The sequence below is a fragment of the Manacus vitellinus genome, unplaced genomic scaffold (genome assembly GCF_001715985.3).
Source record: "Manacus vitellinus isolate BGI_N305 unplaced genomic scaffold, ASM171598v3 scaffold_28_pilon, whole genome shotgun sequence".
NCBI classification, from domain to species: Eukaryota; Metazoa; Chordata; class Aves; order Passeriformes; family Pipridae; genus Manacus; species Manacus vitellinus.
This window is the reverse complement of record NW_021940122.1, coordinates 7,465,098-7,485,727: the sequence shown is the minus strand read 5'-3', so window position 1 is coordinate 7,485,727 and position 20,630 is coordinate 7,465,098. Positions and strand designations below refer to the sequence as shown.

General features: G+C 43.9%; 1 protein-coding gene across 1 annotated transcript in view; it reads right to left on the bottom strand.

Moving 5' to 3' along the window:
* Positions 1 to 5,610: 5,610 nt before the first annotated feature.
* The window catches only part of MAATS1 (MYCBP associated and testis expressed 1), a 31,261-nt gene continuing 16,241 nt past the window's right edge, over positions 5,611 to 20,630 (bottom strand). Inside the window, exons 10-17 of the mRNA XM_029960676.1 lie at positions 20,205 to 20,321; positions 17,069 to 17,140; positions 15,435 to 15,581; positions 12,128 to 12,349; positions 10,776 to 10,924; positions 9,475 to 9,566; positions 6,032 to 6,297; positions 5,611 to 5,952 (exon numbers count right to left, since the gene is read on the bottom strand). Coding sequence (XP_029816536.1) covers positions 6,050 to 6,297; positions 9,475 to 9,566; positions 10,776 to 10,924; positions 12,128 to 12,349; positions 15,435 to 15,581; positions 17,069 to 17,140; positions 20,205 to 20,321 — 1,047 coding nt within the window. The 3' untranslated portion in view covers positions 5,611 to 5,952; positions 6,032 to 6,049. The remainder of the gene's footprint in view (positions 5,953 to 6,031; positions 6,298 to 9,474; positions 9,567 to 10,775; positions 10,925 to 12,127; positions 12,350 to 15,434; positions 15,582 to 17,068; positions 17,141 to 20,204; positions 20,322 to 20,630) is intronic.

Here is a 20,630-nt window from a genome sequence, read left to right as displayed (position 1 = left end):
AGCCCTGGATCTTGCTGCACACTCAGCTAAGTCCTGATGTCCTGGAACAGATGTTTTCTTGGTGTATCCTATTGCCCTCTGAGTATGCATGCAGTCAAGTAGGTCTCCTGTGCAGTCAGTGGAGTTAAAGCCTTCTCTTCCAGTGGAGTTAAAGCCTTCCCGCTCTCTGCATCACCTGTCTCTGCTCCCATACTCCTGAAGTAAGGCTGGGTCCTCCATGACAAGGTAAGTGGGGAATGAACAACCTCTTCCCTTGTGGAAGCTTGCAAGTGGCTGCAGCAGAGCGTTTGTAACCAGGGTGCTCTGTCAGGAGAGTTGCAGTGGGGCAGCCTGCCCAAGTCCAGGGCAGCCTGCAGAGCCCCCCTGCTTGCCACAGAGTGACAAAATGTGCCTGTGGGCAAACAAACCCTTGTCCCCAGGCAGAGCTGCCTGGCAGAGCACAAGCACCTGTCCCAGCAGAGGAACCGTGGGCCCTGTGTATGATGGCGGGCCCTGGGAACCTAGAATGTAATGGATTGCTAAGTAGAGGAATTGAGGGGGTTGGGTTGGATTTTGGTGGATTTTTTCCCTAAGCAAAGTTTTTAAAAACTAGTGAACCCATGACTTAAAATAGGATTGTTCACTGTAACTTGCTGCTTGAACTCCCTGTGCTTTACACCACCTCCAAGTGCTGAGCGGTCACAGGGTCCATCCAGATGCCCGACAGGTCTTGCCAGAGGGAGGCTGGGGCTGCAGGGAGTGAGGTGGGGTCATGCGTGCAGTGGGAACAGCGTGTGAGCTTGAGAGGGAGCAAGAGGTATTCACCCTGCTCTCACCAGCCCATCAGCTCCCTCATTACTGCCCTCTACAACTACCAGAAAGGAGGTTGTAGTGAGGGGCGGGGGTCAGTCTCTTCTCCCAGGTAACAAGCAACAGCACAAGAGGAAACGGCCTCAAGTTGCACCAGGGGACGTTTAGATCAGGTATTAGGTAAAAAATTCTTCATGGAAGTGGTTATCAAGCCCTGGAACAGGCTACCCAGGGAAGTGGTGGAGTCACCCACCATCCCTGGCAGTATTTAAAAGACATGTAGATGTGGCACTTGGGGACACAAGTTTAGTGATGGGCTTGGCAGTGCTGGGTTAATGGTTGCACTTGGGGACCCTAGAGGTCCTTTCCAACCTAAACAATTCTATGATTGTTTGCTACTGCATAACAGCAACCATGCCCTCCTCCTCCTCCTCCTCCTTCTCATCTCTTTTGCAGCTCATTCCTGTAATGAAATCCTTTGCCAGGCCAGAGTGTTCAGGAGGAAGTTGGTGCTTACTGGCAAAACCCAGGTTGTTTTGAGAGCATTTTTACTCAATGAGAGTTGTTTTGGATGCTGATGTTTGTGACCAGCCTTCGGAAAAGGGAATACTGGGTGAATACTCCAGCTGAGAAGTCTTTGGACAATCTCAGTTACACCTCATTCCTCTTTTAAGATTTTTGTCTCATAGCACCAGGCCTAGGAACAGGTTGGTCAGTGGAAGCTGTTTCTGCTGGAGACAACAGATTTGGGGCCCAGACAGCAAGAAAAATGGTTTGCGTTTGGCTGGAGGCAGAAAAATTACACTGGCAGGTGGGGAAAGGCTTTAACAGGTAAGGAATCAACATGGTGTTTTCAGGAGGCTTTACAGGGAAGGGCTGGCTATGACTGGCTCAGTAATAAACAAAAGGAAGATTCTTTCTTAGGATCAATCCTGCAGCAACTTAAGGAGAGAGGAGCAAATGCAGCTTTTCAGTCTCTTGGAATGCTGGTGGGAGCAGCTGCTTTCCAAATGCTTGTGATGTCAAAGGGTGAGCGAGAGGCCACTGGCCGAGAAGGGTATTTAGGAGAAGGTGCAGTGCATTCTCAGTTCAGGGGCTACATAAAAGCACTGGTTAAATATTTCAGGCTTCTTTCTGCATCTGTATTCAGGGCACTGGTGCTGCTCACGCTCAGCGGTGACGTTGTCACCAGGAGCAGTAGCATCGGGTCCTTGCTGCGCAGCTGCCACTCGCTCACTGCGATTTGCATCGAGGTAGTGCCACATCCTTCCAGCCGCTGCCCCACGGAAAAGGACCAACAGTCCCATGCCCAGCACTGACTGAGGAGCTCCAGGACAGGCAAGGAGTGCAGGTCACCATGAAAGTTCCCCACTGGGGGAAACTGGTTGTGATAAATCTCAGCCGGCCAGGCTGTGCGAAGGGTCCAACCAGCTACAGACAAGTGGGCAGCCACAACGGTGAGTGTTTGCAGGAGCAGTCACAGCTCTCGGGTCTGTTGGGGATGGTGTGCTGAGCCAGGCAACACATGTGGATGCAGGTAAGCAGCCCAGGAAGGAAATGGGAACAGGACATCCTTTCCGAGTGCTACATGAAGTATTGGGATGTGGCGCATGGGAAGAGGCCAAGAGAAGTGGCCTGGACTCCAGCCACTCCTCCAGGTGGAGGAAAAGGTGCATGGGGTTGACACAGCGTGTGGGAAAAAAAGAAAAACAAAGGGGAATGAATTCCATGATTGGAGCAGAGAACCAGAGCTGCCTCTCCTCCATGGGTGTCAGCACACACCCTTCCCATTGGCCCTCAGGGATTTTCTTTCTCATGCAAACAGTGTCTGTTGAGATGCTTTTCTTGCTAGTTCAGCTAGTCCAGGGTGGATCCAGGAAGACTGAATTTATTAGTCCAGGTTTACACATTAGGTCTAAGGGATTTGGCAGTTTTGGCAGATGTTCAAACCAATTCCTGCCTCTCTGGTGGGGTGGAGGGCAGGCATGGGAAACAACAGCACCTCTTCTAAGCCCAACCCTGACTCAGGAGGGCTTTGTGGTGAGGAGGCTGGTGGGTACCAGGAAGATACTTATTCACCAATCATAAAAACACAGGGAAAGCTGCAAGAATAGGATTTTGGTGGAAGCAGGGAGAGAGGACTGGGAGGAGGTAGTTGGTAGTAGTGCAACTGGACCTTGTTAAAAGCCTTGGGCATGTGAGGACCACACTTGCAGGGTTAATCTCCCTTTCCCACCCCCAAAAAAGAATTTGTGTGAGTGCTGAATTGAGCCCAATGAAGTACCAGGCAGACCCTGTGTGCTTGTGAGATCAGGAACAGAGAGAACAGCAGTGCTAAGAAAGTGGCAGAAACTCTTTTAACAGCACCACATCCAGGTCTATGGCAGCAACTTTTGTGATGGTCATGTTGCTTTTAAGGGAGGCAGGAGAGGCGGGAGAGTGTGGGCTTGGTGTGGTTTTATGTTGCCAGAAATGCAGATACTCTACATGTCCAGTGAAAAAGGTGTGTGTACCAGCTTCCAGCTCTCCTACTGAAAGTCCTTTCTGCTGAACTGTAGTTAGCATAATAGGATTTCCTCCTTCCACATCACAAGAGCCATACCAGCAGGGAAGCCCTGAGACAATTTGCATTCATTCATCTACTGCAAAGAGACCGATTTTTCACCATTCTCACAGTGCAGTGACCCCAGAGGCCCGTTTGGTTCAGCCTGTCTCCCCCACCTGCCAGGAGGCAGAAGCCAGCAGAGCAGCACAGCCAGGCTCGCTTCCCATGGGCAGCTGGTGAAAGAAAAGCGGGACAAGCTGAATTTTCCTTGTGTTTCCACTGTATTGGTGCAGCCCTGGAGGCATCTGCTGTGTCTGTTTTGGGTAGGGCTCCTCCCCAGGGTTGTTCTGTCTCCTGCTAGGAGAGGGAATGGTGCATTCTTATGCTGTTGATTTATGATCCCAATTCCCTCTCACTGTGCTCATTTTCTTTCTCAAAGTATATTCTGCAAAACTTGAAAAAAAACCCACACATGACAATTGAAAGCAGTTTCTACAGGAAAGTTTCCTGCAGGAATCCTTCTGTGGCCTTCAGTTTACATGTTAGGCAATGTCATGTGGAAAAGATGGCTTTACTCTGATGGTGTCCCTTAAATCATAACAGAAGCCAAGACATTTATAGCTCAGCCTGTGCACAGCATCTGGAGTCCCCTGCCCCCTTTGTTGTCATGCAGAGGGCTGCATCCCTACAGAAGAGCCGAGTCCTGAAACCTCCGTCCATTCCCACACCTGTTGGAATACTTAACTTTTTAAAACCATGTCAAATTGTACAATGGGTACAATTTGTACAAAATGTACAAAATGTACAATGTACATTCTCTTCTACATAGAGAATGTTTATCTCAACAGATCCCTTCAGAAATACAGCAAATGCCTCAATGGATCGGTCTTCCTGTTCTACTGTTCTGCTGCATGGTTTTCCATGTCTCTCCTATTACACTGGATCTTGTGATTCATGTTATCCACCCCCCACCCCCCTTTCAACTAGGCTAAATTTGTCCAAGGTGGCCTGAGGCAACAGAGCCGATCCCTGCACAGCTTCTCCTCCCACACTGTGGAGTGTTTAGTTCTATATTTTTGCATTTGTAACCTTCCCTTTTACTGACTACCTGTGTGTGCCATGAGAATTGTTCCAAATCCACAGTCCCTAATGGGATGACCCTCACAGAATCCTAACCAAAACTTATCACCCATCTCTGACTCCTGCCAGAAGTTGGAATACTTACAGAGGCTGCCTGACCTCACCAGCCCCTTGGTGTCCCTGGTTCAGTGACTTGAAGACCAGCAATGTTTTGGTGCAGCTCTGAGTTTCCTCTCTCCAGCTGTTATTTACAGCCCAGTGTAATACAGGGTATTCTCTCCCCTCCCTGTAATTCCTTTCCCTGTACTCTGCCCCAGCCCAATCCACAAAACAAAAACCTGATGCAAAATTTTTTCAGGAATGCACTAATGAGCCTGAATTTTTGACCAGCTGCTGGTTTGTGTTTTGTAGGAGCAGCACCATGGTCAGGATTAGCTGGAGCCCACCTGAACTTTACAGACCCAGCACAAGGATCCATCACTGAGAAATGATGGAAGCAGGGAGAGATGAGCCAGTTATCCCATTAGCAGTGAGGGCTAATACTGCCGTTAGTTGTGTAAGCTGTGGCTATCAATGAGTAAGCATTTTGGGTGTGGTGCCTGCTCCTCCAAAACGTGCATCTGACACTGGTATTGGTGCAAATGTACTCTCAGGTGCTAAAGCCACAGACCTCGAGAATTTTGACAGGTGAGTGCTGAAGAGCTCAGCGAGCCCTGAGAGCTCTCTGACCAGATGCACCGTGCCTGTCTGCAGCCTGCTGCTTTCTGACATACTCAGCTGGAGCACCCCCGTGCTTGCAAACACGGCAAAGCCAGCATCCTTTCTGTGTGGCCCCCTGGAGCTGGAAAGCCAGAGTGACTAATACTGTTCTAAGAAAAATAAGATTCTTTCAAGAATTGTTCTCCTTCGGGATGATAAAAAGCAAGAGGTCAGTCCAAAGAATACTATTTCTGGAAAATACATCAGCCCCTCTATGCCCATGTCATTCAGCTATCACCTAGCCTTAACTGTTAGTACCAGACACTGCCTGCTTGGCAGGAACCACTCTGCTGAGGTCAAAGGCACTTTATGGAAGGACTAATTATGTGAAAAGATGATGCAAAATCTGACCGTTTTCATTCACCTCCAATGCTTTATCAGTAGCTGTGCTAATGCAGGAAGCCACGTGGCCCGACACCACTAAGGAAATCAGTGGGACATGCTTGACTGTGTATGGTCTCAACTGAAAATTTCCCACTGATGGAGTATTTTTTCATTTAATGTTATTGAGGCAAGGAAGTACCATCAAAAGCCCAGGTGCAGATTTTTATTGGTCTGTGCCAGGAAAACAAACAAAGAGTGCTAACACTGCTTTCTCAGTCAAGCTTCTCTTAATAATCAGAAGAGGAAAATGAGCTAATGAAGTCCAAAGCAAGCTGGGGAGGGAGTGGAGGGAGCTGCCACACCAAAATGTATACAGAGTGGCTCCGGGACAACATTGCTGGCAGGCATCAGGAAGGAAAGCCCAAAGGAGAGAGAGGATTTCCATTCTGGGTGCTCTGAAAAAGTAGATATAATGTGCTTCCCTCACCTTCAGCATGCTCTGAGCTCAAATCATGGAGGGGAAGAGAAACTCACCTCACGCATCTTCTATCTCTAGGAGGCTGGGGGATCCTTGCTCTCTTTGCACAGAAGTTTATCTACTTCACGTGCAACTGTGGCAGCTGCCCCTGGTCCAGCAGCTGTCCCACTCGCAGCAGTGCTGGCTGTCCCAGCAGGAGGATCTCCCTCTATCCTGCTGGCAGATGTCTCCTGATGCAGTGCTGGATCAGCCAAAACCCTCTCTGTGCCCCCATGGATGATCTGATGAGCAGCGTAGATGTGTTTTCTTTGGGACTGCCTCACTGCACATAAAAAGAGGTAAGGCTTTTACTTGGAATTGTACAGCCAAGTGTTCTCTGCAGGGGAGAAGGGAGGGATAGTTTTAGCAATCCTGCAGCTGTGGAAAAGTCTATCTCAGGAAAAAAATCACGCCCTTCTAACTTTGGCTGAAAGTGTTCTACTGCCACCTAATAGCAGCAACCAACTTTGCATTTCCCTTTGAAGACTAGCCCCCACAGTGGGAAGCACAGCCCAAGTGTTTTCCTTTCCACCTTTGGGCACAACTGCCCAGGATATATATATTATGCGGCTTTAAAATAACTTCTCCTTCAGTGTCTCCTAATTGCAGCAGGCCTCTGGAAGACTCCAGCTGAAATCTGCCTTCTCCTGTGCTATGATTTGGCCTGCACTGAGAAACTGTTACTGAGTTCAAAGTAAGACTCAAGACACTAAGTCACCCACCTTATCATCTCCCCTCAGCTACTGCAGGATTGGTCCTTACTTTTTTCATCCAAAGTCATTTATATGTGTTTCCAAACCTCCTCCTGGGAAGTAATTACCCAAGCCTAAGTATTCACCCTACAGTTCTCTTCACTGTTCTTTGGTCCCTCTTTCTCTCTTTATTTCAGTCATGGGGATTGAAATACTGCCTGTTTTTAGGAGAGTGTGGGGAATGTTGCAGGAACAAGCTGTGGTTCTCATTGTTCACTTCCCTGTGAAAGTCCAAGACTTGCTTTGGTCTGTTGTAAAGCTGAGCTGTACTTTGTGAATTTGAAGCACTGGTGGCCTGCATGCTGTCATACAGTTCTGCATGCTGTCCCTGTTTCCGTCACTACATATTACTAACCCACCCTGTTTATGTTTATCCATCTCCCAGGTCCATTTTGTCAACAATGAATGCAACCAGATCTCACTTGCATTTGAACAGCTGACCTTCACCAGCCAGCTCTCAGTTCCCAAGAGAGGTTTCTCTACCCAAGGCATTTTGGCTTGAATCATATTTGCTTGAACTGCATCAGCTATACTGGCAATACTCTCCTGGTATTGCTGCAGTCCCTTCCTCCATCCCCAGTGAATTCCATCTAAAAGAAAACAGGCTCAAACTGGTGAGTTTGTTCCTTTCAAAGCAAGCTTTTTCGTATCAGCACAGCAACTTCTACTTCCAGTGAGGTAGGGTTCAGAAGAGGGGTGTAGAGGGGTATAAGGATGAGCCAAATATTGGATAATCTCTGCTTTTACACATCAAAATGTGACAAAAAGAGGAGGAAAAAACTGCCTAACAAGTAGGTAATGGCAAAATAGAGATATTTAAGGGGAAGCTAAAGTGTAGGCAAAGACTGAACTTGCAGGCCCTCAAATCTTTGTTCTAAAAATGGATTTGCTCTTTTGACAGCCCAGACAACTGTGCTCTCAGATCACTTCCTGATAGTTTCAAAGAAGGTGAATACTCAAGCATGGGCCAGGTTGCTAAAACAGCTTCCTAATAAATAATTTGGCTCACTGCAGGGAAAGCTTTAAAAGCCACCACAGAAATGCATCCTACACGATCTAATGCCATTCTTTGATACTATTTCCTCTGTATTTACATGGAATAGTTGATGATTCTGCTTCCCTGAAAGTATCGCTGTGCAGGGGGTTTACAGCAGGGTGTGTTCATCAGAGTGTACATCTGATAGAATTCAACTGTCTCTTAAGTGTATGGAGTCCCCTCTACCCCATGAAGCAATAGCAGGAGAGAGTATTAGCCAGGTCTCTTCCTGATATTTGATTTCTACTGTCACAAGAGTATTGTGACAAATTTCACCTGATCACAGTTAAAGGAACTCTTGTGCTTTATCGCCTATTGCTCTAGTCCACCAGAATCCACCTTAATTTTTGTCTGGGTCTAGCTCTGCTTTCCAGGCAAACCGACTGTAGCTCTCACAGATTTTGAAGATTCTTTTTGTCTGTTGCTTGGGAGTGCTTTTGAGGTGCTTTGTTCATTAACTGCTGTTGCATTTAAGCTCAGTACATATTTTGTTCCTTGATGTATGTCCTCTGTGTGTTGAGAATCCTAGGCCATCTTCAGGTCTTCTTTATCTTCTCCTTTCTGAGACAGGCTAACCTGCATGTGTTAGTGCCTCAGCTGCAGGCTTCACTGACTAACATTACATCACCTGCTTCGGAAGGCTGGCAGAAGCAGTGCTAAAGAGAAGGGAGCTGATTTAAGCTTATGCAGAATTGCTGAACAGGTACTGCTGCTGAGGCAAACACATGAATTAGGGAGAAGGAAGTCTGCACAATTCAGAGGCCACAAAATGCGTGTTCGGGGTTTGTGTTTTCATTCACAAAGCAGCAAAAAAGGCAGTGAAGAAGTGCCTTTGTTCTCAAGTCAGAGAAGTGCACTGCGGCAAGGACCACGTCAGGCTCTATTGTGATATCATTGCTTTCCGTAGGTCGTACCCACTTGCTATGGGTGACAGGTTTAGTCACGGTCTTCTGAGTGTGCTGGTCAGTGGAAACATCCCAGTTAAGATTTATTCATTATAATTACTGTAAGACACAGGTTTCCAGGGTCTTCCCCCCTGTATTTTGATGCTATTCCATTTTTGTTAAATAGAAGCATCCTTTACAACTGCAAGATTATCTGCTTACCAACCCTAAAACTTTATCTTTGCTTCTAGTTCTCAACCAACTGGGGAGGAGGGGGAAGCACAGGAGTATATAACTCCTATTATAGTGTATAACCCTCCTTCCACATATGGCATATATTTGAGTATCTCGTGTTAAAGATGTCCACAGTTTTCAGAAACTGCCATAAAATAGACAATTCACAGTCATGCCACTTAAAAACTTCTTCCAGTTTGTTTTTGAAGGTGCAATGGGCTGCTTCTTTTCATGCAGTTTTATTGTTGCAGATACCTCAAATTTATAATAGAATAACAGGGGGAAGGGACCTCAAGGATCATCTGTCCCAACCTTTCTTGGCAAAAGCACAGTCCAGATCTTACAGCAGGTCTGAATTCTGGTCACCATTTAAAAAGACTAAAGCTTATGAGAAATTGGTGAAAAAAGAGTCAAAGGGCTTAACTTTCTACCTGCATAATGGAAAAAGAGAATCTCAGAGACCTGAGACAACTCTTGGCACCGCATCTTTCACAGAGCTAGAATGAGGAGAGTGAACCAGTTCACAAAGAGAATAAAGCTACTAGACTCCTTACCTCTTTCTCTCATAGCACTTTTCGCAGCTTCTGGAATCAGGAAATCATAAACCAGCTCTGCTACAATCTCTTCGGACTGTAGGCGAGTTCGACTACAAAACAGATGCACAATGGTATTAGTATTTTAATCTTCTCTCCAGATCACCTCTGCAAACACAAGACTCCCTTGAAAACATTCTCACTATTTCCAAGGGAGTGCATTGTCCTGGCAGTAACTGTCACCTGGGTCTCTCTTTATCCTACAAATAGGTGACAGTGTGACTATTCCCCTTCACACTGCACTGCCAGTGTGTTCAATACTGCACTGGAAAGCAGGAAGAGGATCACCCTAGACTCCCTATCCTCAAAGGTATCTAGAAGCCCCATTTTCACTGATGACAAACAAAGTTAGACACACAGATACCTCTGAACATTTCTGTCTTTGTCAGTTTAGTCTGTGGCCCATTGCTGAGTTTGCTAAATTCTTCCCTTTTGTGACTCTGCACTTGGCTGGTCCCCATGCTCTTTTCCATGCCAGTGTTTGTTGGGCTTCCAGTTGGCCCAGGGGCTGCATGCATTATCTACGCTTCATTCTCCCCAAGGATTCCAACATTCTGGTTGTATTCATCTAGATACAAAATACACAGCTGCTGTACCATAGGAGAGTCACTGTGTCATTGGGATTTTTATGGCTCAATTCCAAAAAAAGAGCATAGAAACTGAACTGGAGGTTTGGCAAGTCCTAAAAAGTATTCACTGCTGATGCCCCAGCCAAACACAAGACTGTGGTGTTTTCAACAACTTACTTTACTCAAAGTGCCTTGTCAGGCAGCCATCAATATGACTGACCTCCACGGAAATTGGCAGTTTCTTAAAGAACAGCCATCCCAGAATGAAAGGCTGTTGTATAGCTGTATCTTTTAGCATCTCTTTCAAATGGATTTTCTGTAGTAGTATAAATAAAGGAAAAGATCGGTATGAATGGGTATTGCTTTAGGCAGTTCCCAGATTCACTTAAAGCTCAGTCACAGCCTCCCATTGGCATGGAGAAATCTAAAAAGGGTGATTCACAGATTGCACAAGCGATTTGCAAAGGGAATCTGGCACATGCTGTATGGAAATAAGGCTTTGATGGATTTATATGCGTGTACCAGGTAGTAACAGTGTGGTTCCCATACAGCAGCCACAGTAATGAAGCGACCATGAACAGTACTGCTCTGCCCTTCCCATGTCTTGGATGATACACATAACCACAGATGCAGATGGTCAGGCAGTTTCTAAACTGCTGTGAAGAGCCTCTAATGTGCCATTTAATAACATACCGACTTTCCAGCTCATAAGCAATGTCATTGATTTCTACAGCCCTTCTCTGAACCTCTTCCCTGGCTTGTTCTTCAGCTGCCCTCTGCATGCTACTCAGGATAATGTCTTCCAAGTAGGTATCAATGGTTCTGTGCTGCACCTTCACCACCTGGAACAAAACACCAAAATATTGTTCCACTGCCTATTGCTGTGCCAGGAACGTAGTGGAAGAAGATTTCCAGAGAAGCACAAACAATAGACTTAATTTCAGGCAGACTAGCCTGGGATTTGTTTTCAGAGATGTTTTCTGTAAAAATTTATTTCCTAGTAATGTTTTCTGAGAACTAATAGCACAGAAACAAGTGCAGGAAAGAACCAGAGGTGGAAGAAAAACTTATCCGCAGCAGGTTAGTTCTGTGAAGGCAATGGTAGTTGCTTCCTCAGTTCTCACGGTCCCCTGAGCAACAATTGCCAAATAATAATCAGTGGTATTGACTTCAGTAAATTAATCAGCTTTCATTCAAGCAAACCCTGAAGGAAAGGGTTCCATCAAGCCAGTCAAAAACCAAGACAGAATTATTGGTTTACTTATGAGAACTGTAGAATAGAGATTCTAGAAACGGGTGTTTTCCTTCTGCTAATCTGAAGGGCATAAGCTTATGGCACTTTGACCCTACCTGCTTCCCACTCAGAAATAGAGAAAAGATAAGACGACAGGCTAAAATTAAAAAAAAAATAAACATGATGCCAGACTCTCTTGGTATTAACCACCTCCCACAAAGTTTGAAAATTACTGGTTTAGTCAATTAGACTCCCACTCATGCCTTTCAACCAGGAGAAATATGCTCCATGCAGTCAAGAGCTAGAGAATAGGACTATAGAAGAATTATGGAATATGGTAATTCAGTATTTTTTCTGAATTTCAAGGTTATGTTATCCATTATCATAACTTCAAACTCTTTATTTGCAGTCCATTTGGTGTGTGTGTGTTGCAAAATCTTTCCAAACCTTTACTTAAAGGCATCCTTCCTGGGAAAGCACCTAATAGTTCTGCTGGGCAGATCAAGTGCTCCCAAAACATTATTTCTAAAGATGATCTAGGTACATCTAGGTACATCTGTTTTCCACAGGTGTTTGTTGTAGAAATTTAGAAACTACCTCCATTCATGACATGTCTAACAGGACTGTCTGTAGCAGTACTCAGATCATCATTTCATGGGCGTGACTCTTAGAAAGAAATCACCCTCTCTTCACTAAGCCTTTAAAATTAGCCATCACCAAAGTCCAAGCTAAAGCAGCTCCCATTCATCTGGACCTCCCCACGAGGAGGCAGCTCCTACAAACTGCCCACAGTCCCACCAGCTTCACTTGCCTGTTTGAAAATCTCATCTTCCTCCTGACGCCGCCTCTCTTCCACCTGACGACGTCCGCTCTCCTCTGCTTCCCGCATCCGCCTCTGCCTCTCAGCCAGCATGACCAAAGCATGGATCTTCCGTTCTTGTTGCAGCCTCACCAGCTCTTTGGACAGAAAATCAAGTATGTTCGCCAGTGTCCTTCCTTCTACCGTGGCCAAGTCCTTTTCCATTGATGACAGCTTTTAAGAGAAAAATGCAAAGAATTGTGTTACAACTCCCAGGAGCGTTGTACCAAGTCTCAGGACTACCACAGGCATGTGAAACAGCTCTGCAGCACCCACTCAGACCAACCATGGGAGAACCCTAGGAGTCTGGCATTCTTCATGCATTCTTCATTCTACATGCACTGGCTGGTTTCTGCACAATGCAATGTTCCTGTGTATAGGCTCTGATGGCACAAAGAGGCTAAAAGACGGCAAAATGAGCCAGGGCAGGAATAGCCCTGATACTGTCACACTAGGACAAGCAGCCCTTATGCTTGGATGGGTGAGAGGAGATAAAGCAGTAGACATGCTGTATTCCAGATGTTATGAACCACTTTTGTGGCTATGAGTATGGCCAGAATAGTTGCTGAGGTGACCTGTTTGTTACTGGGTAACACTCCACTGCCCAGACCAAGAGAGGGGAGGGAGACAAGTGACAATGAAATCACTTCAGCTGCATACCTCCATCTTTCTGTGCTAAGCTTAGTCAGACCAGAACAGAAAAACAGGATCAAAAGCTGCAAATGAAGCTTCTTTCTACCATGTGGAAAGTAAACCCCAATCTTTATGAGTAGAAGCTTGAGTAGAGCTTTAGGAAACTGGAACTGTGAGTAATACCACACTTCTATTCGCTCCTAAGGGTACAAAATGTTACAGTTCAAAGGCCTCTCAGTGAAATGATACTTTCATTGCATCCTAATGTCCAGCCAAAGATGTAATTCAACTGGCTGAGATAATAAAGCAACCATGAGTCCTTACAGCTTTAGGTACTGTAATATTACTAAAACTGTACAAGTTTCTAACTGTTGCAAAATTCCAATTGACGGTAATTATATTAAGTTTGCAGAAGTGCAGATGAGACCTCAAAAGTACATGGAATGGAAAATCAGAAAGCCTGTGACAGAGCTGAGACTAGATTCCAGGTGTTCAGCATTGCCATTCACTTCTTGTTCCAAGCACATCCTGTTTTATGGGTATATGTGATTGCACTTCAGAAAGGGATAAGATCTATGGTACATTTATTATCTCCAATATGGACTATGAAGCCATAGCTCTTGGCAGGAGGGAATGTCTGGAACTGGCTGGGATGCTGTGTTTCTGTTGGAATAAACAGGCACTAACAGAATAGACCTAAACAGAAAACTCAAAATGGAGATGAAATATCCCAAACAAATAATAATAAATCAACTTTCTTATACTCCTGTGCCATTTGCTCATGCAGTCTTCCAAAGCAAGTGGGATTGCCAGTGTTGTACACATGTAGAAGAGACAGCACTCAGCCCATGGGTGTTTCAGATGGAGGACTGCAATGCAGTAACTGCACCACCCCACAGGGAGGGATAACATAGAACTAATGTGCTCCTTCCTCTTCACTGCTCCAGATGCCACGTCTAAAACTGGTGTGAAATGGAGGAAAACAACTGAGGAACATTCTTAGATTTTTGTTATAAACAAATTGGAAAATTTTAACTCCTTATCTTTGACCATTTTATCTGGAGTTTCCATCCTCTTTCTGCAGGAAGCATTTCTTTTTATACTGGAAAGGTCAAAAACCTATAACCTATATAATATATATATTTTTTGACCTATAAAAGCTCAAAAACTAAAACCACCAAAACCTATAGAACTGTGAGTCATCAGTGACTTTCTAAAATAGCCACACACATAGAAAACTCCTGCACTTGCATTCCAGAGAGTTTTACAGTTCTGAATGTTTGAAGACCTGAGCATTGGTCTATGTGCCTTCAGAGAAATAGTAAAAATAAAAAAGCGAGAGTAGAGGAGGTTGATACCAGCAGAGGGGGATAGTGGCTCTCCCAAAAGGAAATTCTGAATTTAGAGGTCAACATCTTTACCATTTGCTCTCTCTCCCTCTCTGTGAACGTCATTATGGTGTCTGAACTGCTCTCTCCCTCACTCACACCTGGGCCTTCAATAGAACAGGAGCATTGCAAGTTTCCAATGTCTAGAGCTTTTATTTTTCTCTTAATTCCTCAGGAGAAAAATTCAGTCTTCCTGCACCTGGGCTCCCTGTACATGAGGGAGCATCTGGAAATGCTAAACAGTAAAACACTGTCACCTGTCTCAATTTTTACTGACATCTGAAGGGAAATTTCATTGCTTTCCACCCAGCAGGAAGCAGTGGACTGGCTTCCTCTCCACCAGGTCAACTAACAGCGGATGCAATTATCATAATATAGAAGCTGCAGGATTGCCTCACAGCTGGTCACTGAAAAAACAGGAGAGTAGTAAAAACTTGCAGGAATGTGAGAGATACTGTATATCTGAGATGCAGTGAACTCTGGACAAAGTCTCTTTATGATCCATTCCAGATCAGCATCTGCCATTTTATTCACTTTGCCCTGGAAGGTTGTGGCCCTGCAAGGAAATAGGATGGGAATTCACATTCCTGGCTCTCACTAGATCCTCCGTAAAGGATTTCTCTGCTCTGCATAACAGTGGCAGGTACAACAACTGTGACACCATTGCTGAGGTTCTAGAAGTCTTGAGCCCAGCAGGATTTACAAAGTAAGTTGGATTTGGCTTCCTTTGTGATGTTTTATGCCTGAGGAGTAGCCTGAGAGGGTGCCAAGCTAGAAAAGGATCAGAGAAATGACAGAGCAGTAACAAACACTCAGTAGAACATCTGACAGATGTGAGTGACAAGTATGTATTGTGATGCCAGGCCGCAGTACCAGTCAAATGGATTGAAATGTGGGAAAACTGAGGTTCATCTGACACTGCAGTTTGTTCAAAGCCTTGTAAATGTAAATAATTGCTCTGTCTGCAAACAAAGCAACCGCAGCCCACATAGCAGCTGCGGTCAGGGTGCCTCTGGTTCTGAGATTCCCCAGAGCAGCGAGAGAGCAATTTTAGCCCCCCAGGCACTCAATGCTTGGCCTGTGCTAGGACAGCATTATTGTTATTGGGGTGCCTTCTGTGCTGTGGATAATAGAAAACATAAAGAAATTAAATGCGAGAGTGTTGGTGGTACTGTAAAAAACAGAGTGCTTGGTCAGGACAGAGTGGTGAATCAACCTTCCCATCTATACAGGCAAACCTTGTGCATTTGTGACTCATGCTGTTGCTGTAGAGCCAGGATCCTTTGCTCCTCTGCCTTCAAGAGCAGCTGCCCATCCTCCTGGAGTGCGTGAGTGGTGCGCAGCTCTTGGATCAGATCCATTCGCTTCTTCTTCCCTTCAAACATCTTTAAAATAAAGGTAAACAAGTGAGCATATTAAATGGAGAATATATATCAACATGTTTGCCAGCAGAGCACACCCTTTTTCTCCAAGTTGCAAGGTCAGCTGTTTCGAAGGCCTAGTTCTCTCTAACAAAATTGTGGCTGTATTTAGGCAAACACTACAGCTGTCAAGTAAATCTTGCCTAAACCCTCCTGCACAGAAGATGAAAGTTGGAATATAGATAATCCCTTACTACTTTTATTTGTTTGTTCATTTGTTTGTTTATTGTTCTCTTTGGCCTTACCCAGAAATCAAACCACTGGAATGTGGAACAACACCACCAATGTCAAGTGAAAAGGGCAATAGCCTTCTGGATACTCTGTTATATCAGTCTCAATGTCAAAGCTTCACAGTGTTTCAACATCTACTATTCTCTGACCTTCATTTTGAGGGAGACCAGCAACAGCTCATAGCAATAAATTGATGGGGAGGTTTCTGAAAGTGCTGTCATCCCTGTTATGGGGTTATGTGGCCCAGTCCTCACTGACAGTGTTTTATTTCCAGTCCCCCTCTCTTCCAACAGCAACAAAAGATCTCTCAACCCTGCTCACATCATTCTCCAACTGAGTCATTTATTTCTGATCCAGCAGTATCTGGAAGGAGATTCCTAAAACGATGGGACATTTCATACTGTGAAAGTCAATAGTCCTTCAATGGCATCAAACTCCTTCTCACAGATCACCACAGAACTGGAGAAGACTTGGGAAGTCTACATTCCACCTCAAGCCACTTTCACAACATTACATTGTTTGCTAAAGTTCAGGTCAGCATCCCACATGGGAACACTTCACAAACATCAAATACTTACTGCAAGAGAGAATATCAATTATACTCCCTGCATGCATAAAAACAAACCTTCTGGACTGGTCTGATCAAAAGTGATAGGCTTGCTTAATATAATGCCCACAAGGCACGGCTACTCAATTTTTACTTAGACTCCGTTCTGCTCCACTGAAAGCAGACTGATGGGTCCTGCACTTGCTGGAAATCACACTGGTATGCTTCAGTTCCTCCTCATCTGTGGTTCAGCTCACCACCACAGGAAACTGGAAAGATGGTATGAAATACAAGCTGCCCTGCTGGGATGTGGGAGGTTCTTGTGCCTGGCATCTTGGCATAATCATGGCAAAATGTGCTCATGGTCCAGATCTAGTCTAGGATTTGCCATTTGAGTAATTCTGCTATGAAGCATCTAAATAAACAGCTGAGTGCAGGGAACGGCAAGAATGGGGGAACATTCACAGACGTGTGTAGGAACCTAGAAGTTCCTGTAAGAAATTTGGGCTGAAGAGCAAAGACTTCAGCCTTGAAGGACTCCAGATAACGTACAGGAGGATATGCTACAGAATTCTCATTACCCCTGATTAGTGCTGTGAAAGAAAGACTGCAAACACCCTTTCAGTCATTCCCACTATCATTCTGAAGACAGACATAAACAGACACAGAATACCATGTTCTGAATAGCCCTCCCTCGGAGCAACTTCTGCAGACAGATCACCGCCAGTTCTGTTTCCTCTTCCTCCTGCCAAAACACAAATATCCACACAATAATTAATTATGTCTTTGGAGACTGAGATTTCTGTAGATTATCCATCTAAATATTAAATAGTCTAACTCACATCCTGCCTTTTCTTGGTTGCTTCAGAACACCATTCTTCTAATTTTTAGGGAAGGAAGGTGAGTCAGAATAACAAGTACTTCCATGTTTTGCAAGGGATGGGGAAGAAAGGCCATACAATTATTCTATTTCAGATTTTAAAGGGTCTTTAGAGATGAGAACCTAGTGATAAGGAGATGTTGAGGGAGAATATTACTCTATGCATTAGAAGTACCATTTGTAGCTTGACTGCATCTGAGTTTGCAAAATGAGCGCCAGCTACATTAATTTAACAGGTCAAGACACTAAGGGGACAGAATTATTATCAAAGGAGGTTCAAGAGAGATGTTAACCATAAATAAAGGGATTAAATTAAAAGGGAACATATACAATTTTTCTTCTGATATTTGTTACAGCAGTGACCTTTATTAGAGTAAATGAGTAAATTTAAGACTTAGAAAGTGACAGTTTGGAAGTAAAATTACCTACATTCTGTTGTGATTTGTCTCTTTGAGAACTTTACTGGCCTGGCATTGTGTGATTGATACCAACTTGGAAGAATCAGGGAGCATAGTGGAAGAAGGAACATGACCACAAGAAAAAAAAAAAGGGGGGGGCTTATTTTAAATAGAGGAAGTACAGAAAGCATAGATGGCAGCATTCTTTCTAGATGAGAGGTCTTCTAGTCTGGAGTTGACAGTAGCAGAAGGAAAGAGTCCATAAGGTGCCTGGGAAAGATAAAAAGAAATCTAAAAATTGGAAGTAAGTTTTTTTTTAATAAAGAACCTATAAGGTCTGCATTGAAATGTGGTATTTAAGAAGTGTCGGAAAAACATAGAAGAGTGTGGGATGAGAGAAGTTGTGTGGGCTTGAATCTTAGTTATCTGTTTTTTCTTAGGTGTTGAAGACTGAGTTTTCCAAATGCAAAAGGAAGCATTCCTGCCTTTCTACACTAGCACTCAGGAGAAGCAAAACAGAACTAGCCAAAGGACTGCCTTATGATTTGGTATGTTCTTTTTCTCTGGAAAGAAGGGATGATTTTCCAGTCCTAGAGAGCTACACTGTACCACATCACTTGGCTACAAGTGTGAAATCGCTCCAGGACAGAGTTTTGGAAATGGTGATGGCACATACACTGGTAAGCCAAACTGCTTGCTCTGATTTAAACTAAGATTTGGTTTAAATTTTTGTGAGAAGCATTTTTCTGTACTTCTGCTGTTCAATGCTGCAAATGATGCCTTAGCAAGTGTAATCATCAGCTTGTCCATCTGCATGATATACACCAGCAGGAAAGAATGAAGGGGGATGAAAATCCTATCATACCCTGCAGAAAAAAAAAAAAAGGAAAAATAAGGATATAGAAGGATGTAGGAGATGGCTGCAAATTAGAGGGGACTGGAAGAAAGTCAAAAACTAATGAAGGAATTCAGATGTGCTCTGTGAGCTTGTTGTGGCTAGTAAGTCCACTAGAAATGCCTGGGGGAGAGAAGCTGAGGAATCCTGCAGTAGTGCCTCGATTCTCTCAAATTTTTTTTATATCCCTTGTTGTCCACATCACCTGACTGTCACTCCATCAGTTTCTTTTTGAGATCCCCAACTCCAGTGGGAAGCACTTAGCTGTTGTTACTCGTATATGTGTAGGGCAGGAAGAGAAGTATTAACAACAGAGAAGATTCTTGCTTTCAGTGCTCCTTGCAGCCATCTGGTAAGAGAAACCTCACTTGGATTCAGCAAGGCAGGAGATGTTAGTGCTGCTCTTTGGTGGCTCAAGTGACCTGATTTTATAGGTGGAGTTTCACTGGAGATCTCCATATTTAATGCGTTTGCACATAATGATACTTGAAAATAAACCAAATGTTGACAAAATTCATGTAGGTGGAATTAAACTGTATTGGAATTCTTGAAAAAGAAAACCATAAGCTGTAAACACTCTCAAGAATTACTATAACTGGGAGATAAATTTTTCTGATTTCTTTCCATGTTACCTCAAAGTACTTAAAAATCTGCTAAACTGGTAAACCTAAATAGTACAAATCTACCACTGCAATACAATATCTCATACCTAGGAGTTGGTAAAGCTGTGGAAAGCTCTTCCCAAAGAGATAAGAGATTCTTGTTTCAGTCTTAAAATAGACTGTATAAAACATAAAATATCATACTGCACAAAGGAAGACAGCAGCATGGATGATCCAATAAGACTTTCTCTCACTTTCATGGTTGTGTGACTCTCTTAAATTCAAAGTTTAAATGGTAACTGCGTCTGATTCTTAGTACATCATGAAAATGGTGTTAATAAGAAGATAAAGCAACCCAGTGGGGCAACCACCTCTTAAGTACGTTACTTTAGGAAAGGAAAAAAAGTTGCAGCTCCCCTAAAAGTCTTTTTTTTCCTACAGCATATCACAACCCCCATGACACATCATTACTGCTATTTCAATCTCTGCAGGAGAATCATTATCTGTGAACTGGAGCATGCTCATCAAACACTGCATCCTGCATGATGACAAGAGCTTCACTCCAGCAAATTAATGAAGTGCATGCTCAGTGCTAAGCAGCCAAGGTCTCACTGACTTCAATGAGACTAAAGTTAATTGCCTCACTGGATTATGATAGTGTTGTCAGATCAGAAGGTTGGAACTACTAAATAACAACAACAATAATAATAATATGATGATGATGATGATGATGCCTTCTTATTCCTCAAGAACAAGGGAATTACATGTCTATTAATTTATGTCTTTATAAAATAAAGTTTACTTAAGGATTTGGACAACAGATATTGTAAAATATTTTCAATTCTTTGGCTGCTAGTATCTTTATAAAATAGAGACTAGGAGAGTCTTAAGAAATAATGATGGCTATTTTTAACATGAATGCACACAAAAAAGACAAAACTCCCTTCTTTCCTTCTCTGGGCATCCCTTTAACAACTGTGTAGGAAGCAATGAGGGATCAACAGGGAAAAAAGTGCTAAAACCAGCTGACTTACAATTGATGGTTTTTCCAGAATTAGAGTGGGTGGCTTAGGAATAGGCTCTTCTACTTTTTCAGGGCCACGGATGGGCTTCTTTGGCTCTTCGACTTTATCCTTCTTCTCCAGTAGTGCCTGGAATAGACATACAATTTAATCAGAACATGGCCAGATAGAAGAACATAATAAGGATGCTGATTGTTGCTGATCACACTGACTACAGGGAGCTGAGAGCTGAGAGCTGAGAGCTGAGGCTTGTGGCTTCCACTTCTTACTGCACATCAACTGAAAAACTGAATATGGTGAGTAGATGAGGCTATTGCCTGGTCAGAAGATACTGATGGGAACGTCAAAATCATACGTTAGAAGGAAGAAGGAGTTATTTTACTGTATTTACTAGTAAGTCATCAGCAATTGCTTAGGGTGAGTTACCTAATATAATCT